Consider the following 27,901-nt stretch of genomic DNA (forward strand, 5'->3'; position numbering starts at 1 on the left):
AGGATTCACATTCATTGACCCCAACCATTCACAAACCACCTTAGATTTTTAGAATTAGCTCCCATGTTTTATTTGAGTAGTATAAATTATCACTGCTCTGGGCTACAAAGACCCAGAAGTGACTAAAGCGAATTTAATTCTATTGATATTTGAGAGGAAGGGGAGGGCAGTCCTGGAGCATCTCTTCTCTGACCTCTGCAAGATCAATATTCTTCAGAACTTGCTGTGGTCATTGATAGACTTAAGAATAGCTCTTAAGGACTGTCTCTAAACCTTACAACCTCTAGGTGCCTGACTATTTTTATAACCTAATTTATTTTCGCAAAAATTACTTAGCATCTTCTTGTTTGTTGTGCAGTGGCTCCATCACTTCTGACTCTTTGCGACCCCATGGACTGCAGCATGCCAGGCTTCCCTCTACTTCTAAGTGTTAGTCTAAGCATCTTCTTAGACTTAACACTGTGCTAGGTGTTATGGGTGAATACCAAGATGTAGAAGCTATAATCTGTCTTCAAAAATTCACATTCCAATAAGGAAGGTAAAAGACATAGTACTTGTAGTACAAAACAAAATGGGAAGATGAATGAAATATTCCTTTCTTTTGCAGAATTTTATTCTAGTTTCTTCCTATTTGATGTGGTCAGAGAATTAAATTATTATATTCTTTCTAGATTAAGTGATACATGAAAATCTGCAGTCTGAGCACTGCCCAAGAAAATGCTTTTCAATCTTTACGTTTTTTTAAAAGAAATTATTTAATTTCCAGCTATGTAAGACTGCTTTTATCCAAAAGTAGTTGATTTCATTTTCTAAATAAAATTTTTCAACATTGTTATATTTTAAATATTAAGCGTCCTGCTGTAAGTATTTGAGTTTTTGTATTCACAGGTTAATTTTATAATTCTCCACAATAAAATTCTAATTCTTCCCTTCCCCTCCATGCCCCTCACATGTCAAGCTGTTTCTCATTTGTTGTTTTATTCTTTTCTGTGTGTTTCTTAGGAATTTTTATGTTATTTTAATGACAGTTGAAGTAATCTTCCATGACAATTATTTTTTAATTAAAAAAATGACAATATTTTTACAGTTTATGCAGAATTTCACCACACATGGCTCTATCTTTGTCAAGAGGTATTTCTCAAAAATTATTCTTAAGTGACTACTCTGTTGACTATGAAGATGTTATCTAAATACAGTGAATCTATCCTTTTGTCTACAAAGCTCCATTTATAAACTTTTCATACCCTTAATACTTTATAATGTTTTCTACCAAAGACAGATTTAATAATGTAAATCACCTTTATACTCCAATATATGAAAAAAAGATATTTGGAAGTATGATTTTGTTATTATCTATTGGGAGGGTCATTTTTAACCTCACAAACTTTAACAGTGTAATTTATTTCTATTTCTGCTTTTTTTTTTTTCAATCTTCCTTTCTTTCTTCTTGTTCACCTAGTGTGTGAATTTTTTTTTAATTTATATTGTTAGTCAAAAAGAAAATATGTGTTTCATTCTTCTGGATTAGGCGGTTGTATGTGTCATTTAGGCTATCTCTGGAATTACACAAAAAGATATCTACCTTACCTTGATTCAGTTCAGTTCAGTTCAGTCCCTCAGTCATGTCCGACTCTTACCTTCATTAGAAATTGAAATTTAGATTGTGCAAATTAAAACTATTTAGTCACAGAATCGGACACAACTGAAGCGACTTAGCAGCAGCAGCAGCAGTGTGATTAACATATATTTTGTCAAATGAAACAGACTGATCTGTATGTTTTGGTAGCTCATATTATTTATGTTTTTTTGTTAGATGGGTATTATCTAAAAAACTCAAGACTAGTAACTTAGACCATCAACAATAAGAGAATATCTGTTTAATACCAGAAATACTGGAAAGAAAGGGATTATCTTTTCAAGGTTGGATTAATTTTAAAACTGTGAAATTTGTATTAGGAATTAATAGCTCTATCAGTGACTAAAAGAAGAATTTTAGGTTGTTTTAAATATTTAAAATGATCTCAAGAAGCCAGAGGAAAAGTACTTAGTTGAATTGTCTGTTATAGTATTAACATTGGGCAAAGTAAAAGGTGAGGAAACAGTAAAAGATAGTGATTCGTAATCTGTTAGGTCACAGATCCCATTAAAAGGCTAATTCACATGAATGCTAAGTACCTCTTCTTTAGGAAAAAGACATATATGCTCACAAATGGACATAACACTTTACAGACGGCTTTAGGTGATTCATAAGCTTCTGTAGCTCTTAGACCTCAGGATAGGGACCACTGGTTGAAAGCATTTTTAGTATTATAAAACTGTGTGACTTCATCTTGATTTAGACCAGTATTTGTACTCATTTTTTTTTCTTGTCACTTTTTGTTCCTTACTATGATGTATATTTCGAGAATTTTCTTTAATCTTTATGAAGTTCTGAAACTTCCCATGTGAGGGGAACTGTATTTCAGATCTAACTGCAGAATATCTGACCAGTATCTTTAGGCAACACCAACGACAATTACTGAAACCGAATTCTTCCTCTTACTTGATGATTAAAATCAGAATGGTGAATGTAAATGTAAAGTTAGGTGGGCATTTTTTTTTGCTTGTTCTCTATTCTGCAGCCGCCTTGAATAATGGCCCCTAAAGAATAAAATTGATCTTTTTTTTTATGAATTATACACATCATTTACAAGAATTAAGTAAAGAGCAAAATCTGCTGGAGTTATGGTAGGAACTAGATAGAGAAAGTGTATATTTAAAGCAAATTCCTTTCGTACATTCTTTTTTCTGGGCAAATGATTACAACTGTATTCAGTTAAGAAATAGTAGAATAGACACCCATTTATTTTGTGCTAATGTTGAAATGGAGGTAATGGAATTTAGAATAAGAATAGCAGATAAAATTAAACTCAAGTTAATGAAATACACAATAGAGAAGAGTACAATTTTAAGGGAGAACTGTGACTTTTTACTCTCTCAAAATTTCTTAGTAGCAATTTAATTATATTTACAATTACTGTTTACTTGGGACAAAAAGTCCTTTATTTTTCCTGCCTCAATAATAAACAAACTGGAAAGTCTTTTTTTAATTCTTGAAAGCCTGGAAGTCTAGGCCCAAGTCAATGTGTATAGAAAGGAAATATTGGTCTTCTCAGTAAGAGATCAATAGCAATGTTAATTACTAAGATACTGCCATCCTTGAGGTATTGTGGGGCAGTGGAGCTTACAGTGGTGTTCAGAAAATAACAACTGAAATAGGAAATGAGATGTCTGTGGTAGAAACAAGAGAAGAACCAAGAAATTGATTTTAGCACTCACTGCAGTAAGGGTTCACTTTTAAAGCATTCTTTACAACGTTCAAGCAGTTTTTAAATTTTAGAATCTAGAATTTATTTTGTATTTTACTAACAAAATCATATTTGATTTTTTAAATTGAATTTATTTTTCAGAAAATATTTACAAACATTTAATTTATCCCTCGGTGCTTCTAATTTTAAATGGAGTTTGAAGTCATAGAATCTCATCATCTGTCTCTTGATTTTGGTTATTTTCTGAAAAGAGAGACTTCTGATAAAGGAAATTAGAGCATTATAGTAAAGCAGACTTGACCTCTATATTAGGTCTCTAAGCCATGGTGAGGATTATAACCTAGCTACCAAATTTCATATCAAAATCACTGAAAAGTATCGTTGGTAATAATATTCTCTCTTGAGCTTTCAAGCTGATTTTAGGACATGGTGCCCACTGCTGACCATGGGCCGCCATGTACTGAGAAGTTCTTGCTTTCATCCTACTTATACTACAAAACCCAGTGCCAGCTCTTACACTTGTGTCTCAAATTGCAGCTTACCTGTCTCTACTTATGTTTTCATTCTAATGACTAAGGACTTGCATCCAACTTCTAGAATCCAAACTTCCTTTTTCCCAGCAGGCCTTGTGTTTAGAAACTGTATTGGTCATTGTTTCAAGTTCTTCTCTAGTAGCCTATATGGTACTCTGGGCCTAATGTTTGAGTATTTTCTATCCCATGTTTTTCTAACAAAGTCCCAAGTGTCATGTTGGGAGGCTCAGTTACTTAATTTGGATGTATTGGTTTGGGAGTTGCCTACTGTATTCTAGGATTTTTTGGATGAATGTATATGTACATAAATACATATATACATGTAAGTATATGTCTGGTTTGGTGGTTTAGTCGCTAAGTCGTGTCTGACTTACAATCCCATGGACTGTAACCTGCCAGGCTCCTCTGTCCATGGGATTCTGTAGGTGAGAATACTGGAGTGGGTTGCCGTTTCCTTCTCCAAGTGTATGTGTATTTGTGAATATTCTCATATTTGTACACATGCTTATGATTCCCTGATGGCTCAGTGGTGGAGAATTCGCCTGCTAATGCAGGAGACATGGGTTTGATCTCTGGGTTGGGAAGATAACCTGGAGGAGGAAATAGCAACCTCCATTTTCTTGCTGGGAAAATCCCATGGACAGGAGGGCCAGGCAGGGCTCATGGGGCCACACAGGGACTGAGTCCCTGAGCACACACACACGTATGTGCGTATGCATGCGTGTGTTCCTTAAGATATTGTAAAGTAGATATTTGCCCCCATTTTATAGATGCAGGTATCAAGTCTTATAACATAAATAGATTACTCATGGCCATAGAGGGAGAGACAGTCTGAGAACCAGAATTCAGACCTAGTTCTTGCTTATTCATGTACCCATTGTAGTCATTGAGTGTCCTCTATGATAGGAGATCATTCTAGGTTTCCTCAGGACACAGCAGTGAACAAAGATTTGTGTCCTCTGGCATATCGCTATGTCAAATGATGATAGGTGCGATAAAACACTGATGAAGATCAGTGAGGAATGAGAGCTGAGAGAAGTTGCAGCTTTAAATAGGGTTGTCAGAGAAGTTTTCACTGAAATGGTGACATTTGAACAAAGACTTGAAGGAAGGAAGAGAGAGAACCATGAAAATATCTGAGGGAAGGTGGTATCAGAGGAAAAGACAAGAGGAAGGCCTGAGTAAGCGCATCCCATGTGACATCTTGAAAGAATTGTAACTGAGAGTTACTGAGCTCTCTGGAATCCACACTGCACCTTTGTTGCCCCCGTGCTTTGTAAATAAGACACTACATACCGTAGATGAATCACCAGTCATTAACAAATTAGCTTTATCCGGTTCAGTTATTACTTTGCACGTAGTAGGTATCCCAGAATTGTTTATTTTTTAGCAAGTTTATTTTTTATATAATACCAAATCAGTTTCCTAAACTGCTGTTGTTTTGTATGCTGTTTTTATTTCCTTCAAATTAAAACTATGAAAAAGGTCTATTAAATACTGTGTATTTACTCTAAGAAATATTAAAAACTGATTTTCCTAGTTGTATAAACAACTTTATTAAATGTAAAAATGCTTTTGAAATTGTTCCATATACTTTATACATTCATTGTGATGTAATGTTGGCACAATAAGGATATGCATATCAATTTCTTGTTAATTATATCATTCTTTCTAAGAGTATAATTTAGTCTTGAGATAACATTTTTTTCATTTCATATGCAGCCATAAATTATGCTGGAGCTTTTGTAACAAGTTTCCTAGCACATAATTGAGTAACATATATTGATTTATTTTAAAAGGCCACAGTATATATTCTGTTTCTGCCTTACATAGATTATAGGGTTATGGGTATATTTAAGCATTCATAAAATTTAATATACCCCATGTTTAATTTTCGTACTTCAGCAAGACAGCTTTAACTTTTGACTGAAGTCTGGTAAACAAGTATAAAAGATTGAAGCCTGAAGTCAACTCTTGCGGAAATGCTTTCAAATGTGTAATTAAACTTGCATCGACTTTAAGTTTCCATTTTAGGAAACATGTAAAATTCATCTCAACCAATGCTTATTGATCATTGTACTTTGGAAGTTTTATTGCTAAGTAAAAAAAAAAAATTACTATTTTGGTAACAGTGGTGGTGTTAAGAGTCTGAACCATGGCAGTGATGGGCAAGTTAAAAGGGGGCAGTTCCAAATGCAGGACATTGTTCGATTAGGGTTAATGGGTGACTGGATATGTTTATTGAAGGAACAAGGAGCATTGAACATGATGTAAAGATTTTTAACGTCAGCACTGGGTGACTGATGCCAGTGTTAAACAGGAGAGGAAATAGGAGGAGGGAAAGTTTTGGTGAGCATAAGAAGGTTCATTTCAGTTTGGGGCCTTTTGAATTGGAGACATCTGTAGGTCATTATGTAGCAGTGAGTCCGTAACATTTCTATTGTTATTAAGAGGGCACTGTTAATGTCTTCCTGAAACGCTGGACCATAGGAAATTTTCAGGCTGAGTGATTATAACAGTCGTGACCTTTGCCCTAACCCTTATAACACAGGTAAATGTCAGAATTTAGCATATAGTTGCATTTTATCTTACCTCACTTTCTAAGTGTTCTAAATCACTTTTGTCTCCCCTTGCGATTGTAAACATCAGGGCTGAGATGAGGATTTATGCTCTTCCAACAGGCTCAGCAGTACTCTTGAAGTCTTCACGGTGGCCTCAGTGATGACTACTACCACAGAATCTTAGAATTTGTTTCTCCCAGTGTGCCTGGTGGTGCCACAGTAGTAAATGCACTGAGGAATTGCTTGCATCCATCCATTCATTCATTTCCTACTTACTGAGTACCTGCTGTGTGCAAGGTGTTATAGCTTTCCACCTAGGCGTGAAACAGTGGGGGTGCATAGTTTTCACCAACAGAAAACCACAACAGCATCATAAAAACTTTAACTTTTCAGGGACTTATCAGTTGTTTTATATGTAGAAATTACTCTTTAATTTCTTAATCTTGAAATCACTTGTGGTAAAGAGGAAGCTGTTGGGGGGAGTGAGGACAGTGAAATGATTAAGAAGATAAAATGAGTTTGAACCTATCTTAAGATATTACCATTATTGATCTCTGCCAGAGAGAACTCTTGTTAACTTATTCTGACAGATCTGCCTGGAACTCTTTTAAATGCTGTCTTTCCTGATTTTGTTTCTTGTCCACCAAACTCACCACTGTGGAATGTTAATTGAATGTGGGAACACAGCCTTGGCCCACTTGCCTTGCTACTTAATGTTTGTGGGAACCTGGCTAAATTGCAGCCCCTCTAAGTGTTGATTTCTTCCTCTGTGAATGTGGATAGGAGCACAATGTAACTATCTGATAAGTCTTTTCCATTAAATATCAATTGTTTGGCACAGTGCCTAGCCAGCAATATATGTACAATAAATGTTAGCGGTAATAGTGATGAGGTAATTGTGCATCCTAACTCTGTCCTCCTTAAAGTGCTAGGTAATAGTCTAGTAAAATATCAGACATTTAGTTTTGAAATTTTATTTATATTAAATGTTAATATTATATATTCATTGATGGTTTCTATTTTATTTCTAGCTTTGAAACATTATTATTTATTTCTCTACTTTGAGATTTTCATAATCCAACATGTATATGTATAACCTATCTTTCCTTGTACATTGATTTCTGCTGTAAAAAAAGTACTCAGAGATATCCTGATCTCATATTTAATAGAATTAACTTCTTCCTTGCCTCTTTGCTGTTTTTGCTCCCTCATGCCCAAGTCTTGTAAGAAACTTCTGTCTTGTAAGAAACTTGTGTTTAATCTGTCTTGTAAGAAACTTCTGTCTTGTAAGAAACTTGTGTTTAATCTGTCTTGTAAGAAACTTCTGTAGGTGGACAGAAAAATAAGAGTAGATAAAGACAAAGCATGTAATAAAGCAGAGCAGATAATTCCAGTAGAGGGAGATATTGGCAAAGTAATCAAGCCACATAATATGCAGGTGCACCGGGCATCAAATTTAAAAATGAAGCTTTTCCTGGGTACAAAGTTTAACTAATCGAGAATTAATTAAATAACAAGTTGAGTAACACTGTGGTTTCTGTTTTGCTAGTTGCCAAACCCAAACTCAGTGTACAGTTATCTGGGAATGCACTATGCAGACTGCAGACACCATTTCCATCCCAATGGAACTTATGTTTCAGAAATAGCAGTGAAGGTGACCGTTAACACCTCTCTTTCTCCGAATCTCTAAACATCTTAAATAATGGAAGTTACAGGTTGGATCATTTGAAAACAAGTCACAAAAGCTTTATTTTCATAACTCAAAAAATTTTTTCCACAGATTTCTAGATTATCTGAATAAACTGGTATAGCCTCAAACAACAGGACTGAATCAGAACGCTATCTTTTTTATATAAGTAAATTAATAAAAATATAGTATCTTTGCAATTTGGATCTCCAAATTTCTGAAATTACTAGGAGGCCTATAATTAAAAACAAATTAACAGCATTAATTTTACTTGGATGGGAATTTTTTCTTATATTTTCAGTAGGATTGATTCAGTAGTTAAATTGCTTTGAACGTTTACTTTTCCAACAGAAACATCACATTTCTTTCTGTTGGCGACCTTGTCCAATAACTGACTACTTTAATAGTCCCTCTGCACTCTGAGATTTAATGCTCTTATTTCTATCACACTCTAAGAATTTGTAGCCCTGGTACGTAGGGATGTTGAGACTGCCCTTGAAACTGAGACTCACTTAATAGTTGACTGAGTTTTCCCCACTGTATCATGCCTAAATATTGTGATGTAGATTTTATTACTTTTGGCTGCATTAGTAAATTCAGTTTGTAAAATGTCCAAAGAACTTTATATAATATACAACATGTATTTAAAATAAACTTGTAGTAATCTTATTTCTACTTAATTGATTCAGAAATGGAGGTTATACATCTCTGCTAATTTTCTTGTTAATTTAGTAAATATTGCTAGTAATACTATCAGCTTAGTTAACTTTCAAACAGTACTGTCTTAAACATGTAGTTTTTAGTTAGCATTCTGTAAACCCTCATCAGTTTTCTTGCTTTTAACTTTTTCCAGGAAGCATCATTGCTTTTCGGGTTTAAATAGGTTTTTATAATTTCATAGGTAACTTTGGAGGACCGTCAATGCTAGAAAAAAATTTCATAGCATATATTGCAGTTTGTCTGGTAGAACCTAAGTTGTTCCCTAAATTGTACCATGCTTTTGTAAAGTGAACATTTTAAATATTTTATTTAACTACTAGATGTATTTTTTGATTATTAAAATTTTTTTTTGGTAAATGGACTTGAAAATGAACTGCTCCATCCAAAGAGTTTCTTTGAGCTACTGCCTACAAATCGCTCTGCTAAATCAGTGAGCATTGGGCAGCTATCAGTAGTTTCTATCTGAAGCTTAGACAACGTCTGCTTTAAACTGACATTGGAAGAAAATGAACAGTTTTCACATAATCATAACCTGATTAATTTTAGAACTATATTGAGAGTTTACTGAACAAACACACATGCACACACATACAAACACACCATGGTCCAGTGAATCAGGGTGCAGGGACTTTTTTATAATAACATTTATACCATTGAAGGGCTTCCCTGATAGTTCAGTTGGTAAAGAATCTGCCTGCAATGCAGGAGACCTGGGTTCAATCTCTGGCTTGGGAAGATCCCCTGAAGAAGGGAAAGGCTACCAACTCCAGTATTCTGGCCTGGAGAACTCCATGGACTGTATAGTCCACAGGGTCATAGGAATCAGATATGACTGAGTGACTTTCACTTTCACCATTGAAAATATTGCTGTTGTTCCACCTGCAGTGTGGACAGGGTGTAACAGCATTGGATGGACTGACCTTCTTTAAATATATGGTTGTATGTCAGCCAGGATCATTCATAAATCTAATGACCATATTTCAGTTTAGCAGGATTTTAAATGTTTTTCTTTCCTTCTTTCTTTTCTTGGTTTTTGAAAGATCAACAACAAAAATACCAAATTATATGTGGAATCTAAGTATATACTTGTATAGTGTATTACGAGAAAACTAGCTGCTACGAATAAATAGCTAATAGTTTAAATAATAAATATAATGGAACCGCTAGTGATATTGCCAAAATTCACACCAAAATGAAAATGTAATTTGTTGTAAGATCAATGTTTTTCATTTTTTTTATAGTTTTTAAAAATTTATTTATTTTTAATGAAAGGATAATTGCTTTACAGTGTTGTGTTGGTTTCTGTCATACATCAACATGAATTAGCCATAGGTATAGATGGAGAAGCTCTATACCGTCAGCAAGAACAAGACCAGGGCTGACTGAGGCTCGGATCATGAACTCCTTATTGCAAAATTCAGACTTAGATTGAAGAAAGTAGGGAAAACCGCTGGACCATTCAGGTATAACTGAATCAGATCCCTTATGATTATACAGTGAAAGTGGCAAATAGATTCAAGGAATTAGATCTGGTAGACAGAGTGCCTGAATAACTATGGACAGAGTTTCGTGACATTGTGCAGGAGGTGGTGATCCAAACAATCCTCAAGAAAAAGAAATGAAAAAAAGCAAAATGGTTGTCTGAGGAGGCCTTACAAATAGCTGGGAAGAGACAAGAAACAAAAGGCGAAGGAGAAAGGGAAAGATATATCTATCTGAATGCAGAGTTCGAAAGAATAGCAAGGAGAGATAAGAAAACTGTCCTAAGTGATCAATGCAAAGAAGTAGAGGAGAACAATAGAATGGGAAAGACCAGCAGCAGCAGGGGAACATTTCATGCAAAGATGGGCTCAATAAAGGACAGAAATGGTATATACCTACAGAAGCAGAGGGTATTAAGAAGAGATGACGATACACAGAAGAGCTATATGAAAAAGATCTTAATACCAGGATAAACATAATAGTGTGATCCCTCACCTAGAGCCAGACATCTAGGAATGCGAAGTCAAGTGGGCCTTAGGAAGCATCACTACGAACAGAGCTAGTGGAGGTGATGGAATTGCAGTTGAGCTATTTCAGATCCTGAAAGATGATGCTGTAAAGTGCTGCACTCAATATGCCAGCAAATTGGAAAACTCAGCAGTGGCCACAGGACTGGAAAAGGTCAGTTTTCATTCCAATCCCAAAAAAGAGCAACACCAAGGAATGTTCAAACTACTGCACAATTGCACTCATCTCACATGCTAGCAAAGTAATGCTCAAAATCCTGCAAACTAGGCTTCAAAAGTATGTGAACTAAGAACTTCCAGATGTCCAAACTGGATTTAGAAAAGGGAGAGGAACCAGAGATCAAATTACCAACATCCATTGGATCAGAGAAAAAGCAAGATAATTCCAGAAAAACATCTACCTCTGCTTCATTGACTATGCTAAAGCCTTTGACTGTGTGGATCTCAACAAACTGTGGAAAATTCTTAAATAGATGGAAATACCAGACCACCTGCCTCCTAAGAAACCTCCTAAGAAACCTGTATGCAGGACAAGAAGCAACAGTTAGAACCTGATTTTGAACAATAGACTGGTTCAAAACTGGGAAAGGAGTACGTCAAGGCTGCATATTGTCACCGTGCTTATTTAACTTATATGCAGAGTACATCATGCAAAATGCCAGGCTGGATGAAGCACAAGCTGGGATCAAGATTGGCAGAAGAAATATCAATAACCTCGCATATTTGATGACACCACCTTTATGGCAGAAAGAAAAGAGAAACTAAAGAGCCTCATGATGAAGGTGAAAGAAGAGAGTGAAAAAGCTGGCTTAAAACTCAACATTCAAAAAACGAAGATCATGGCATCCAGTCCCATGACTTACGACAAATAGATTGGGAAACAATGGAAACAGTGAGAGACTTTTCTGGGCTCCAAAATCACTGTGGACAGTGACTACAGTCATGAAATTAAAAGACGCTTGCTCCTTGGAAGAAAAGCTGTGACAAACCTAGACAGCATGTTAAGGATCAGAAACATTACTTTGCAGCAAAGGTCTGTCTAGTCAAAGCTATGGTTTTTCCAGTAGTCAGGTAGAGATGTTAGAGTTGGACCATAAGGAAGGCTGAGCTGAAGAAGTGATGTTTTTGAAATGTGGTGTTGGAGAAGACTCTTGAGAATCCCTTGGACTGCAAGGAGATCCAACCAGTCCATCCTAAAGGAAATCAACCCTGAATATTCACTGAAAGGACTGATGCTGATAATGAAGCTGAAGTGCCAATACTTTGGTCACCTGGTGTGCAGAGCTGACTCATTAGAAAAGACCCTGATGCTGAAGAAGATTGAAGGCAAGAAGAGAAGGAGATGACACAGGACAAGATGTTTGAATGGCATCACCGACTGAACGGACATGAGTTTGAGCAAGCTCCAGAAGATTGTGAAGGACTGGGAAGCCTGGTGTGCTGCAGTCCATGGGGTAGCATAGAGTCGGACACAACTGAGTGACTAAACAACAGCAACATGCATATGTCCCTTCCTTCCCTCCTATTGCCCCTTCCCAGCCCTTTAGGTTTTTAGAGAGCCCCAATTTGAGTTTCCTGTGTCATACAGCAGATTCTCTCTGGCCATCTGTTTTACATATGGTAGAGTATATGTTTTCATGCTACTCTCTTTGTTTGTGAGAGAGTACAAACCTTCTCCTTCCCCTGCCCCTGTGTCCCCAAGTCTGTTTTCTGTCTGTGTTTCCATTGCTGCCCGGCAAGTTGGTTCATCAGTGCCATCTTTCTAGATTCCATATATATGAATTAATATACAATGTTTGTTCTTCATTGATTGTTTTTTAAATCTCCAACCATTTAGCTAGTAATTGCTTATTTTGTTGCCAACATTTCTCTTTTTGTCTTGATTTTTTTAGAAGTTACTGATTTTCCAAAAATATTTTGTGAAACGTCCCAAAAGCTGGTGAATGTGGAAGCGTTTGCTCTGGCTGCAAAGTGTTATTCTGTACAAAACTTGGGGATATGTACTCCTTTTGATCAACTGCTTGTGGCCCTTCATGGAAATCAAAAACAGAAAACTGGTAGGTGTGTTTGTGTGTGTATGTGTGTTTTTTAGGCATTTAGAAGTAATGTACTGTTCATATATGTCTATATTTCCAACATGTTCTTAATTTGTTAGACCTTGTATCATGAGCCCTGGTAGACTTATCTATTCTAAATGAATTGATTTTCTTATGCGCCATATTAAACAAACAACTTAGTTATAAATCTCCACATTTTTTTTCCTGCATTGTAGACTAGTTATCAGTCTTTTTCTTTGCAGTTGTTTTATATTTCAAGGAACATTTTTAATAATGTTATATGAGTCTTTTTCATTTTATTAATTCAAATTTGATTCATAATAGTTAAACTAGTAGATATCTATCATACAGAAACCACAATAGGATCTCTGTATTATTTTCATATTTAATTACAGAAAACATGATCATTAGCTGATGATTCTTATCACATTGTATTTCTTTAGTAGCACTATGTTAATTTTGTTTTATTTTTGTTCAGATGAGAATGTGAAACTTGATGAGTTTATGAATTTGAAAAAATCTCACGAAGTTCAGGCAATGTCAGAACTCATCAGCAGTATTGCTGAATACTGTGGAATAAAGCAGGTAATAAGAGTATTTTCCCTATATATTCTCGTGTTAAAATTATTACTGTTTTGGGGGGTAACATTCAAATTTCCTTTTCTACTGTCCTCATCTAGTCTTTAAAATGTCATTAAGTAATAGCTAATGTGAGATACGTCACATCATTTCTGATCCTTTAAATATGCTTTCACTACCCAACACACTGCAATTATACATCTCCTTCTCTTCTTGCCTTCAGTCTTCTTCAGTATCAGGGTCTTTTCTAATGAGTCAGCTCTGTACACCAGGTGGCCAGAGTATTGGCACTTCAGCTTCATTATCAGCATCAGTCCTTTCAGTGAATATTCAGGGTTGATTTCCTTTAGGATGGACTGGTTGGATCTCCTTGCAGTCCAAGGGATTCTCAAGTGTCTTCTCCAATACCACATTTCAAAAACATCACTTCTTCAGCTCAGCCTTCCTTATGGTCCAGATCTAACATCTGTACTAAAAAGAAGATACGGCTATTAATATTTTGCTACAAATTTCACTCTTTTCAGAGTGGATCGAAGCTATGGTAATTTTCTTATGTTGTAATTCTACCTTGAAACAACATTATGAAGATGACTACCTGCAGAATTGTTTACCACTAGGTGTTCCCAAGGACCTGGGGTACTAAGCTGTGGTCGGGGGCATCTGCCTCATTATTGTAACACAAAGAAACCTGGATTCCTTCATGGTGTCAGAATCATAACGCATTCCTGTTGTCAAAAATAGCCTTTGTGAAAGTTAGTAATATCTGAAAACAGATGCTAAAATAAAATCAGTGACTCGCCTATATTGACCTATAAAAATAGTCATTTTTCTTATCCCTACAAGAACATCTGTCGGGGTCATGGAGGACTTTCCCTTCTTCAGTTTTTAAGAGGCCTTAGAATCTTTTCCATGTATTCGTCCAGACTTCTAGAGAGTTTGAGGATGGTTAGAAAATGATTGCCGCTTGAGCCAGGCTTGCAGAACCACTTATGGCAACATAGATCTTGAGGGTAGGAACTAAGGCAAGAGCTGAGGCAGTAGCTTTCAACCTTTTCTCCATTTGTCATGCCCAAGCAGTACCTGTCAGGATCAGTAACAGGCTCACCATGATGGTGATACGCAACCAGAGTAAAGGGGGCAAGTACACAGTAAAACATAACCAGCTGCTGCTGTGTGTAACATATGAAGGAGTATTAGAAGCATACAAATGAATGGGAAAAATAAGCAATTTACTGATGACTACATATTTTATGGTACCATTTTTAAAAAGCTCTTAAAGAAAATCAGATCAGTCGCTCAGTCGTGTCTGACTCTTTGCGAACCCATGAATTGCAGCATGCCAGGCCTCCCTGTCCATCACCAACTCCCGGAGTTCACTCAGACTCACGTCCATTGAGTCAGTGATGCCATCCAGCCATCTCATCCTCTGTCGTCCTCTTTTCCTCCTGCCCGTAATCCCTCCCAGCATCAAAGTCTTTTCCAATGAGTCAACTCTTTGCATGAGGTGGCCAAAGTACTGGACTTTCAGCTTTAGCATCATTCCTTCCAAAGAAATCCCAGGGTTGATCTCCTTCAGAATGGACTGGTTGGATCTCCTTGCAGTCCAAGGAACTCTCAAGAGTCTTCTCCAACACCACAGTTCAAAAGCATCAGTTCTTCAGTGCTCAGCCTTCTTCACAGTCCAACTCTCACATCCATACATGACCACAGGAAAAACCATAGCCTTGACTAGACGGTCCTTTGTTGGCAAAGTAATGTCTCTGCTTTTGAATATACTATCTAGGTTGCTCATAACCTTTCTTCCAAGAAGTAAGCGTCTTTTAATTTCATGGCTGCAATCACCATCTGCAGTGATTTTGGAGCCCAAAAAAATAAAGTCTGACACTTTTTCCACTGTTTCCCCATCTATTTCCCATGAAGTGATGGGACCAGATGCCATGATCTTCGTTTTCTGAATGTTGAGCTTTAAGCCAACTTTTTCACTCTCCAATTTCACTTTCATCAAGAGGCTTTTTAGCTCCTCTTCACTTCCTGCCATAAGGGTGGTGTCATCTGCATATCTGAGGTGATTGCTATTTCTCCCAGCAATCTTGATTCCAGCTTTTGCTTCTTCCAGTCCAGCATTTCTCATGATGTACTCTGCATATAATGCAAAAAAAATATATGCAAAAAAACATTAAAGAAGCAAGGGAATCATAGACAATAATCTGATAATAGTTGTTACCTCTGGTAGGGGAAGCAGGGAGATAGGATATGGAAAGGAACACAGTTATATGGAATGTAATTACTAACATAACCATCCCTAGGTTGGCTGGTGGCTTCATGGATACAGCAGATGCTACTGGATGCCTTATTCAAATACTATTGGGCCTTACCACATCATGGTGGCCCAGCTACTTTCTGTCCTGGCAACTGCTGTATTTCTTTCCTTGTGGAGTTTTCTCTGTGTGCTGAAGTATGGCCCTGCCTGCATACACATTCTGGGGATTAATTCCTCCTTGTATGTATCCTTGAATTAATGACTAATACAAGTTAGTAAACAAATACATCAACTCCCGGACTTTCCAGGTGGCTTGACTCTGAGGTATGTGTTCTACACTGGCTGTCCGAATTTTCCAGTGGGATTAAACCCAGGTTGTTCTAAAGTCATATTTTGCCCACAAACACACCTTTTGTTGGGCTGCCTTCCTTTCTCTTTTTTTCTTCTCTGTTTGCCTATCAGTGTTTTCTTCACCTCCCAAATAAATCACTTATACTTAAATCTTTGATGGGTATTTGTTGTTGTCCTTTATATCTTTTCATTTTGAGTGTACTTATTTATTTATATGAAATATTATATAATAAATTTTAAATTGATAAAACATTAATTTCTAAAGTGCAGAGAAAAAACTTGAAATAGCATGTTTCACATTGTTGTTCAGTCGCTCAGTTGTGTCTCATTGTGACCCCATGGGCAGCAGCACGCCAGGCCTCCTTGTCCTTCACCATCTCCCAGAGTTTGCTGAAACTCATTCATTGAACCAGTGATGCCATCCAACCATCTCCTCCTCTTTTGCTCCCTTCTCCTCCTGCCTCAGTCTTCCCCAGCATCAGGGTCTTTTCCAGTGAGTCAGCTCTTTGAATCAGGTGGTCAGAGTACTGGAACTTCAGCTTCAGCATCAGTCCTTCCAGTGAATATTCAGTGTTGATTTCCTTTAGGATTGACTGGTTTGATCTTCTTGCTATCCAAGGGACTCTCAAGAGTCTTCTCTAGCACCACAGTTCAAAAGCATTAATTCCTCAGCTCTCAGCCTTCTTTACGGTCCATCTCTCACATTCATACATGACTACTGGAAAAACCGTAGTTTTCACTATACAGATCATTGTGGGCCAAGTGATGTCTCTGCCTTTTTTTTTTTTTTTTCGCTTAATGCATTTATTTATTTTTTTTAATTTAAATTTTATTTTTTTACTTTACAATACTGTATTGGTTTTACCATACATTGACATGAATCCACCACAGGTGTACATGAGTTCCCAACCCTGAACCCCTCTCCCACCACCCTCCCCATATCATCTCTCTGGGTCATCCCAGTGCACCAGCCCCAAGCATCCTGTATCCTGTATCGAACTTAGACTACTGATTCGTTTCTTACATGATAGTATACATGTTTCAATGCCATTCTCCCAAATCATCCCACCCTCTCCCTCTCCCACAGAGCCCAAAAGTCTGTTCTTTACATCTGTGTCTCTTGCGCTGTCTTGCATATAGGGTTATCATTACCATCTTTCTATATTCCATATATATGTGTCAGTATACTGTATTGGTGTTTTTCTTTCTGGCTTACTTCACTCTATATAATAGGCTCCAGTTTCATCCACCTCATTAGAACTGATTCAAATGTATTCTTTTTAATGGCTGAGTAATACTCCATAGTGTATATGTACCACAGCTTTCTTATCCATTCGTCTGCTGATGGACATCTAGGTTGCTTCCGTGTCCTGGCTATTATAAACAGTGCTGTGATGAACATTGGGGTACATGTGTCTCTTTCAATTCTGGTTTCCTCGATGTGTATGCCCAGCAGTGGGATTGCTGGGTCATAAGGGAGTTCTATTTCCAGTTTTTTAAGGAATCTCCACACTGTTCTCCATAGTGGTTGTACTAGTTTGCATTCCCACCAACAGAGTAGGAGGGTTCCCTTTTCTCCACACCCTCTCCAGCATTTATTGCTTGTGGACTTTTGGATCGCAGCCATTCTGACTGGTGTGAAATGGTACCTCATTGTGGTCTTGATTTGCATTTATCTCATAATGAGTGATGTTGAGCATCTTTTCATGTGTTTGTTAGCCATCTGTATGTCTTCTTTGGAGAAATGTCTATTTAGTTCTTTGGCCCATTTCTTGATTGGGTCATTTATTTTTCTGGAGTTGAGCTGCATAAGTTGTTTGTATGTTTTTGAGACTAGTTGTTTGTCAGTTGCTTCATTTGCTATTATTTTCTCCCATTCTGAAGGCTGTCTTTTCACTTTGCTTATATTTTCCTTTGTTGTGCAGAAGCTTTTAATTTTAATTAGATCCCATTTGTTTATTTTTGCTTTTATTTCCAGTATTCTGGGAGGTGGATCATAGAGAATCCTGCTGTGATTTATGTTGGAGTGTTTTGCCTGTGTTCTCCTCTAGGAGTTTTATAGTTTCTGGTCTTACATTTAGATCTTTAATCCATTTTGAGTTTATTTTTGTGTATGGTGTTAGCAAGTGTTCTAGTTTCATTCTTTTACAAGTGGTTGACCAGTTTTCCTAGCACCACTTGTTAAAGAGATTGTCTTTAATCCATTGTATATTCTTGCCTCCTTGGTCGAAGATAAGGTGTCCATAGGTGTGTGGATTTATCTCTGGGCTTTCTATTTTGTTCCATTGATCTATATTTCGGTCTTTGTGCCAGTACCATACTGTCTTGATGACTGTGGCTTTGTAGTAAAGCCTGAAGTCAGGCAGGTTGATTCCTCCAGTTCCATTCTTCTTTCTCAAGATTGCTTTGGCTATTCGAGGTTTTTTGTGTTTCCATACAAATTGTGAAATTATTTGTTCTAGCTCTGTGAAAAATACCGCTGGTAGCTTGATAGGGATTGCATTAAATCTGTAGATTGCTTTGGGTAGTATACTCATTTTCACTATATTGATTCTTCCAATCCATGAACATGGTATATTTCTCCATCTCTTAGTGTCCTCTTTGATTTCTTTCATCAGTGTTTTATAGTTTTCCATATATAGGTCTTTAGTTTCTTTAGGTAGATATATTCCCAAGTATTTTATTCTTTTCATTGCAATGGTGAATGGAATTGTTTCGTTAATTTCTTTTTCTGCTTTCTCATTATCAGTGTATAGGAATGCAAGGGATTTCTGTGCGTTGATTTTATATCCCCCAACTTTACTATATTCATTGATTAGTTCTAGTAATTTTCTGGTGGAGTTTTTAGGGTTTTCTATGTAGAGGAGCATGTCATCTGCAAACAGAGTTTTACTTCTTTTCCAATTTGGATTCCTTTTATTTCTTTTTCTGCTCTGATTGCTGTGGCCAAAACTTCCAGAACTGTGTTGAACAGTAGCAGTGAAAATGGGCACCCTTGTCTTGTTCCTGACTTTAGGGGAAATGCTTTCAGTTTTTCACCATTGAGGATAATGTTTGCTGTGGGTTTGTCATATATAGCTTTTATTATGTTGAGGTATGTTCCTTCTATTCCTGCTTTCCTTAGAGTTTTTATCATAAATGGATGTTGAATTTTGTCAAAGGCTTTCTCTGCATCTATTGAGATAACCATATGGCTTTTATTTTTCAGTTTGTTAATGTGGTGAATTACGTTGATTGATTTGCGGATATTGAAGAATCCTTGCATCCCTGGGATAAAGCCCGCTTGGTCATGGTGTATGATCTATTTAATGTGTTGCTGGATTCTGATTGCTAGAATTTTGTTAAGGATTTTTGCATCTATGTTCATCAGTGATATTGGCCTGTAGTTTTCTTTCCTTGTGGCCTTTGTCAGGTTTTGCTATTAGGGTAATGGTGGCCTCATAGAATGAGTTTGGAAGTTAACCTCTTCTGCAATTTTCTGGAAGAGTTTGAGTAGGATAGGTGTTAGCTCTTCTCTAACTTTTTGGTAGAATTCAGCTGTGAAGCCGTCTCGACCTGGGCTTTTGTTTGCTGGAAGATTTCTGGTTACAGTTTCAATTTCCATGCTTGTGATGGGTCTGTTAAGATTTTCTTTTTCTTCCTGGATTAGTTTTGGAAAGTTGTACTTTTCTAAGAATTTGTCCATTTCTTCCACGTTGTCCATTTTATTGGCATATAATTGCTGATAGTAGTCTCCTATGATCCTTTGTATTTCTGTGTTGTCTGTTGTGATCTCTCCATTTTCATTTCTAATTTTATTGATTTGATTTTTCTCTCTTTGCTTCTTGATGAGTCTGACTAATGGTTTGTCAATTTTTTTTATCCTTTCAAAGAACCAGCTTTTGGCTTTGTTGATTTTTGCTATGGTCTCTTTTGTTTCTTTTGCATTTATTTCTGCCCTAATTTTCAAGATTTCTTTCCTTCTACTAACTCTGGGGTTCTCCATTTCTTCCTTTTCTAGTTGCCTCAGGTGTAGAGTTAGGTTATTTATTTGACTTTTTTTCTTGTTTCTTGAGGTATGCCTGTATTGCTATGAACTTTCCTCTTAGCACTGCTTTTATAGTGTCCCACAGGTTTTGGGCTGTTGTGTTTTCATTTTCATTAGTTTCTATGCATATTTTGATTTCTATTTTATTTCTTCTGTGATTTGTTGGTTATTCAGAAGCGTGTTGTTCAACCTCCATATGTTGGGATTTTTAATGGTTTTTCTCCTGTAATTGAGATCTAATCTTACTGCATTATGGTCAGAAAAGATGCTTGGAATGATTTCAATTTTTTTGAATTTATCAAGGCTAGATTTATGACCCAGGATGTGATCTATACTGGAGAAGTTTCTGTGAGCACTTGAGAAAAAGGTGAAATTCGTTGTTTTAGGGTGAAATGTCCTACAGATATCAATTAGGTCTAACTGGTCTATTGTATCATTTAAAGTTTGCATTTCTTTGTTAATTTTCTGTTTAGTTGATCTGTCCATAGGTGTGAGTGGGGTATTAAAGTCTCCCACTATTATTGTGTTATTGTTAATTTCCCCTTTCATACTTGTTAGCATTTGTCTTACATATTGTGGTGCTCCTATGTTGGGTGCATATATATTTATAATTGTTATAGCTTCTTCTTAGATTGATCATTTGATCATATGTAGTGTCCTTCTTTGTCTCTTTTCACAGTCTTTATTTTAAAGTCTATTTCATCTGATAAATGAGTATAGCTACTCCTGCTTTCTTTCGGTCTGTATTTGCATGGAATATCTTTTTCCAGCCCTTTACTTTGTCCGTTTGTGTCCCTTGTTTTGAGGTGGGTCTCTCGTAGACAACATATACAGGGGTCTTGTTTTTGTATCCATTCAGCCAGCCTTTGTCTTTTGGTTGGGGCATTCAACCCATTTATGTTTAAGGTAATTATTGATAAGTATGATCCCGTTGCCATTTACTTTATTGTTTTGGGTTCGGGTTTATACACCCCTTTTGTGTTTCCTGTCTAGAGAATATCCTTTAGCAATTGTTGGAGAGCTGGTTTGGTGGTGCTGAATTCTCTCAGCTTTTGCTTGTCTATAAAGCTTTTGATTTCTCCTTCATATTTGAATGAGATCCTTGCTGGGTACAGTAATCTGGGCTGTAGGTTATTTTCTTTCATCATTTTAAGTATGTCTTGCCATTCCCTCCTGGCTTGAAGAGTTTCTATTGAAAGATCAGCTGTTATCCTTATGGGAATCCCCTTGTGTGTTATTTGTTGTTTTTCCCTTGCTGCTTTTAATATTTGTTCTTTGTGTTTGATCTTTGTTAATTTGATTAATATGTATCGTGGGGTGTTTCGCCTTGGGTTTATCCTGTTTGGGACTCTCTGGGTTTCTTGGACTTGGGTGATTATTTCCTTCCCCATTTTAGGGAAGTTTTCAACTATTATCTCCTCAAGTATTTTCCTATGGTCTTTCTTTTTGTCTTCCTTTTCTGGGACTCCTATAATTCGAATGTTGGAGCCTTTCATACTGTCCTGGAGGTCTCTGAGATTGTCCTCATTTCTTTTAATTCGTTTTTCTTGTTTCCTCTCTGATTCATTTATTTCTACCATTCTATCTTCTATTTCACTAATCCTATCTTCTGCCTCCATTATTCTACTATTTGTTGCCTCCAGAGTGTTTCTGATCTCATTTATTGCATTATTCGTTATATATTGACTCTTTTTTATTTCTTCTAGGTCCTTGTTAAACCTTTCTTGCATCTTCTCAATGCTTGTCTCCAGACTATTTATCTGTGATTCCATTTTGATTTCAAGATTTTGGATCATTTTCACTATCATTATTCGGAATTCTTTCTCAGGTAGATTCCCTATCTCTTCCTCTTTTGTTTGGTTTGGTGGGCATTTATCCTGTTCCTTTACCTGCTGGGTATTCCTCTGTCTCTTCATCTTGGTTATATTACTGCGTTTGGGGTGGGCTTTCTGTATTCTGGCAATTTGTGGAGTTCTCTTTATTATGGAGCTTCCTCACTGTGGATGGGGTTGTATCAGTGGCTTTTCAAGGTTTCTTGGTTAGGGAAGCTTGTGTCGGAGTTCTGGTGGGTGGAGCTGGATTTCTTTTCTCTGGAGTGCAATGATGTCCAGTAATGAGTTATGAGATCTTAATGGTTCTGGAGTAATTTGAGCTGCCCGTATTTTGAAGCTCAGGGGTGTGTTCCTGTGTTGCTGGAGAATTTGCATGGTATGTCTTGCTCTGGAACTTGTTGGCCCTTGGGTGGTGCTTGGTTTCAGTGTAGGTAGAGAGGCGTTTGATGAGCTCCTATCTATTAATGTTCCCTGGAGTCAGGAGTTCTCTGATGTTCTCAGGATTTGGACTTAAGTCTCCTGCTTCTGTTTTTCAGTTTTATTTTTACAGTAGCTTCAAGACTTCTCCATCTATATAGCACTAATGATAAAACATCTAGGTTAGAAATGAAAAGTTTCTCCACATTGAGGGACACCCAGAGAGGCTCACTGAGTTACATGGAGAAGAGAAGAGGGAGGGGGGAGTTAGAGGTGACTGGAATGAGATGAGGTAGGATCAGAAGAGGAGAGAGCAAGCTAGGCAGTAATCACTTCCTTATGTGCTCTCCACTGTCTGGACCGCTCATAGATGTTCACGGAGTTATCCAGAGAAGAGAAGAGGGAGGAAGGAGACAGAGGTGGCCAGGAGGGTAAAAGAGGGAAATGAAAAGGAGAGAGACAGATCCAGCCAGTAAACAGTTCCCTAAGTGTTCTCCACCATATGGAACACGCAGAGATTCACAGAGTTGGGTAGAGAAGAGAAGGGGGAAGGAGGGGACAGAGGCAACCTGGTGGAGACAAAGGAGAGTTCAAAGGAGGAGAGAGCGGTCAAGCCAGTAATCTCACTCTCAGGTAAAAATGGGTACTGAAGATTGGATTTTTAAAGGTACAAAATTGATAACAAATACCAAAAAGCAAAGATTAAAAATCTATAGTAGAGGTTGGATTTTCAAAAATACAGTATTAAAGAAAAGACGACAAAGAAAGGAAAAAAAACAAAACGAAGTCACATGAATTATTAAAAAAAACAACAACCACACAAGAAAATATATATGGGATTTGCTTTAAGAACTTAAAAATTAAAAAATGTTAAAATAAAATAAAGAAGAAAAAACAAAACCAAAAAAAAAGAATGATCATAAAAATAGTAAAGGTAAATCTGGGACTTCTCTGGTGGTGTTGTGAGCAGTGTGGGGTCAGTTCATTTTCGGAGAGTTCCTTGGTCTGGCTTATATTTCTTAAGATCTATACTTCCAAGGCGGTTCCCTCTGTTTTAGCTTCTTCTGTTCGCTGGTCTCTTCAGTGTCTATTTTCCGCCCTGACACAAGGGGGATAGTGGTGGACAGTTATTTATTTATTTTTTTTAGGCTCACTTGTTAAGTCGTGCTGTGGGGAGGGAGGGATGCTGCAAACAAATAACACTGGTGTGTGTTCATAGTGTCTCAGCCCCGCTGGGCCTGTCCCCGCTCACAGCGCACACCGCTAAGGGTCTAGGTTGCTCCACCAGGAACCGTCTGAGGCTGCATGCACCTCCCCAGTCTAAGCCACTCAAGCTCAGGCACTCACGTAGTCCTCCGAGGCACAGACTCGGTTGGGCCTGTGTTTTGTGCCCTTCCCAGGTCCGAGCAGCTCGGGAGTTTGGCGAGCGCAGTCGCTGCAACTTATCGCCTTTCCCGACCCTGCTGCTCAGTTTTCTGGGTGTATAACTCGTGCCCCTTATTAGGCAGATGGTTACTGTCCAGAACCCCAAGAAGTCTTAGTTAGCAAAGAAGGTTGCTTGCAGTTTGGAAGTTTTTCTGGGGCTGCGATTGCCCCCTTCCAGCCCTTCCGGCTCTGGCTGCCAGTCACCGGAGGGGGTTGGTCTGCAGCGGCCTAATTCTGCTCCGTCCTTTGTTCTGTGCGTGGTCCTGGTGGTGTCTTATGTTAGAGCTTTTCACGCGGTAGCTATCCAACAATCTGGTTTGCTAGCCCAAGTTAGTTCGCTCTGGTTACAGTGGGGCATTCCGGCCCGATTCTTGAAAAGCACTGCAGCCTGCACCTCCCTGCCCAGCCCCCGCTTGCTAGTGGCAGATGCAGGCATCTGCGCTGCTTCTCCGCTGGGGGAGTTACCGTTGGGCTCGTAATCTGTTGCTTTTAATTATTTATTTATTTTTCCTCCCTGTTATGTTGCCCTCTGTGCTTCCAAGGCTCGCCACAGACTCGGCCGCGGGAGTGTTTCCTGGTGTTTGGAAACTTCTCTTTTTTAAGACTCCCTTCCCAGGACGGAGCTCCCTCCCTACCTCTTTTGTCTCTTTTTTCTATCTTTTATACTTTTCCTACCTGTTTTTGAAGACAATAATCTGCTTTTCTGGGTGCCTGATGTCCTCTGCCAGCATTCAGAAGTTGTTTTGTGAAGTTTACTCAGCGTTGAAATGTTCTTTTGATGAATTTGTGAGGGAAAAAGTGGTCTCCCCATCCTATTACTCCGCCGTCTTCTCCTTCTCCTCGTCTCTGCTTTGTAATACACTCTCTAGGTTTGTCGTAACTTTTCTTCCAAGGAGCAAGCATTTTTTATTTCATGGTTGCAGTCACTGTCCGCAGTGATTTTGGAGCCCAAGAAGATAAAGTCTGTCACTTTTCCATTGTTCCCCCTCTATTTGCCATGAAGTGATGGGACCAGCTGCCATGGTCTTAGTTTTTTGAATGTTGAGTTTTAAGCCAGCTTTTTCATTCTCCTCTTTCACACTCATCAAGAGGCTCTAATTTAGTTATTCTTTGCTATCTGCCATTAGAGTGGTATCATTGGCATATCTGATATTGTTGATATTTCTCCTGGCAATCTTGATTCCAGCTTGTTAGTCATCCCCTGCCCTGGCATTTTGCATGATTTACTCTGTATAATAAGTTAAATGCAGGGTGAAAATATACCGTCATAACATATTCCTTTCCCAGTTTTGAATCAGTCCGTTGTTTGATATCAGGGTCTAACTGTTGCTTCTTGTCCTGCATACAGGTTTCTCAGGATCCAGGTAAGGTGGTCTGGTATTCCTGTCTCTTTGAAAATTTTCCACAGTTTGTTGTGATCCACGCAGTCAAAGGCTTTAGTGTAGTCAATGAAGCAGAAGTAGTTGTATTCTGGAGCTCCCTTGCTTTTCCTCTGATCTGATGGATGTTGGCTATTTGGTCTCTGGTTCCTCTGCTTTTTCTAAATCCAGCTTATACATCTGGAAGTTCTCAGTTCGCATACTATTGAAGCCTAGCTTGAAGGATTTTAATCATTACCTTGCTAGCATGTGAAATGAGTGCAATTGTATGGTAGTTTGAACATTCTTTGACATTGCCCTTCTTTAAGATTGGAATGAAAACAGACTTTCCAGTCTTATGGCCACTGCTGAGTTTTCAAAATTTGCTGACATATTGAGCGCAGCACTTTAACAGCATCATCTTTTCATATTTGAAATAGCTCAATTGGAATTCCATCATCTCCACTAGTTTTGTTCATAATAATGCTTCCTAAGGCCCACTTGAATTCACACTCAAGGATGTCTGGCTCTAGGTGAGTGACCACACCATCATGGTTATCTGGGTATTTGGACCTTTTTTTGTATAGTTTCTGTTGTATTCTCGCCACATCTACTTATTCTCTTCTGCTTCTGTTAAGTCTTTGTCATTTCTGTCCTTTATTGTGCCCATCTTTTCTTGAAATGTTGCCTTGTATATCCAGTTTTCTTAAAGAGATCTCTGGTCTTTCCCATTCTGTTGTTTTCCTCTAATTCTTTGCATTTTTCACTTAAGAAGGCTTTGTTTCCTTGCTGTTCACTGGAACTGTACATTCAGTTGGGTATATCCTTCCTTTTCTCCTTTGTCTTTCACTTCTCATCTCTTCTCAGCTATTTGTAAAGTCTTCCCAGACAACCACTTTGCCTTCTTGCATTTCTTTTTCTTGAGGATGGTTTTGGTCACCACCTCCTGTACAATATTAGGAACATCTGTCCATAGTTCTTCAGACGTTGTGTCTACCAGGTCTAACTCCTTCAATCTATTTGTCATTTCCACTGAATAATCATAAGGGATTTGATTTAGGTCACACCTAAATGTTCTAGTGAAGAAAGACAATTTTATTTTCAATATTCATCTTTTACATCTTTTTCTTGACATTATTATGCTGCTTAGAACTTCTCTTAAAATAGTGAATAAAAATGATGAGTTATTTGTTTTTAATGGGGTCAAAAATTAAAATAGAGTAAAGCATAACAGGCTGTATAAATTTTATAACCATCTATTTATTTGCTTAAAAAAAACTGAGATTGCTATTATCATCTAACTGAAATCCCTTTAATTCATTCTGATTTTCTTTAGATAATTGACCTGGGTTCTGGAAAAGGCTACCTAAGCTCCTTTTTGTCCTTAAAGTACGGCTTAAAAGTTTATGGAATCGATTCCTCAAATACTCGTGGAGCTGAGGAGAGAAACAGGAAACTGAAGAAACATTGGAAAGTCTATCATAGGCGGTCAAAGCCAGATGTCGGTGGACTGGCATTACAAACAACGAAAGAAAGGAAAGTGCAAGATGAAACTAAATGTAAAGCAGACATTGAGGGAATATGTAACAACAGTAATGCAAATCAAGAAAAGCCATCAACCTCAGACTTTTTATCAGAGTTTTCGGGTTCTGTGATTTCTGACATCAGAAGACAAATGGAAAACCTAAAGGTTTATTCGCACCGAGAGGAAAATTTGTGTTTTGAAAATGCCTTTTCTCTTAGAGAACTTTTGCCTGTTAATGCCATAGAACCTAATTCCTCATCCCAAATACCTAAGAGAAAAATGTCTGAAGCAAGTAAAGAGAGAAGAAAAATTACTTTGAAGTCAAATGAATCAAATATATATTCACCTTTAACATCTATTATCACTGCTGATTCGGAACTGCATGATATTATTAAAGATCTGGAGGTGATTTCAGTTTTAAATTCTATAATTTGATTTATGTAAAGGCCCTAAAACATAGAATTAAATTTTAATATTAGCTTACTTAAGCTGCATATCTTGTTTGATTACATTAAATTGAAAGAACCAAGAAAATAAAATTATATTCAGGCTTTCATGATTTCCGTAGATACCGAAATCTGACAATCTGACAATCATAGTTTTCCAGAATGGGGTGCCCTTGCCCTCCCCTCATTTTTAATCCTGAATTAAACATAAGTACAAATACAGAAACTAGTTAGATAAGTTCTCATTATGCAATTGATGGATTTTTCAAATTTCACTCCAAGAAAATTCTTACACTTCATTTACATTTGGAGTAAAGATGTATCTAGGGCAATATTGGGCTTCCCTGGTAGCTCAGCTGGTAAAGAATCTGCTTGCAACACAGGAGACCTGGTTCGATTCCTGGGTTGGAAAGTTCCCTGGGGAAAGGATAGATTACCCACTCTAATATTCTTGGGCTTCTTTGGTGGCTCAGATGGTAAAGAATCCACCTGCAATGCAGGAGACATGGGTTTGATCCCTGGGTTAGGAAGAACCCTAGAGGAGGGCATGGCAACCCACTCCAGTATTCTTGCCTGGAGTATCCCCATGAACAGGGGAGCCTGGAGGGCCATAGTCCATGGGGTCGCAAAGAGTCTGACATGACTAAGCATGAGCACATGGGCAACATTATGTTTAATGTTAGACTTGGTAACCAGAATTCCAGTTTTATTGAGCAAGAGTAGCTTCTGAATTCTTAAAAAATTTTGAACTTTTTTTAAACTACAAGTATGTTGAGTCATATAATGTTGAAGAGACAATGTATCTT

The 27,901-nt window shown here is 37.5% G+C and overlaps 1 protein-coding gene across 1 annotated transcript in view; it reads left to right on the plus strand.

Annotated features, from left to right (window-relative positions):
* METTL25 (methyltransferase like 25) overlaps positions 1-27,901 on the plus strand; it is a 107,301-nt gene that overhangs the window by 10,028 nt on the left and 69,372 nt on the right. The window contains exons 2-4 of the mRNA XM_052640948.1: positions 12,711-12,875; positions 13,354-13,460; positions 26,461-27,054. Of these exons, the coding sequence (XP_052496908.1) occupies positions 12,711-12,875; positions 13,354-13,460; positions 26,461-27,054 (866 nt within the window). The remainder of the gene's footprint in view (positions 1-12,710; positions 12,876-13,353; positions 13,461-26,460; positions 27,055-27,901) is intronic.

Source organism: Budorcas taxicolor, chromosome 5 (assembly GCF_023091745.1).
Source record: "Budorcas taxicolor isolate Tak-1 chromosome 5, Takin1.1, whole genome shotgun sequence".
NCBI lineage: Eukaryota > Metazoa > Chordata > Mammalia > Artiodactyla > Bovidae > Budorcas > Budorcas taxicolor.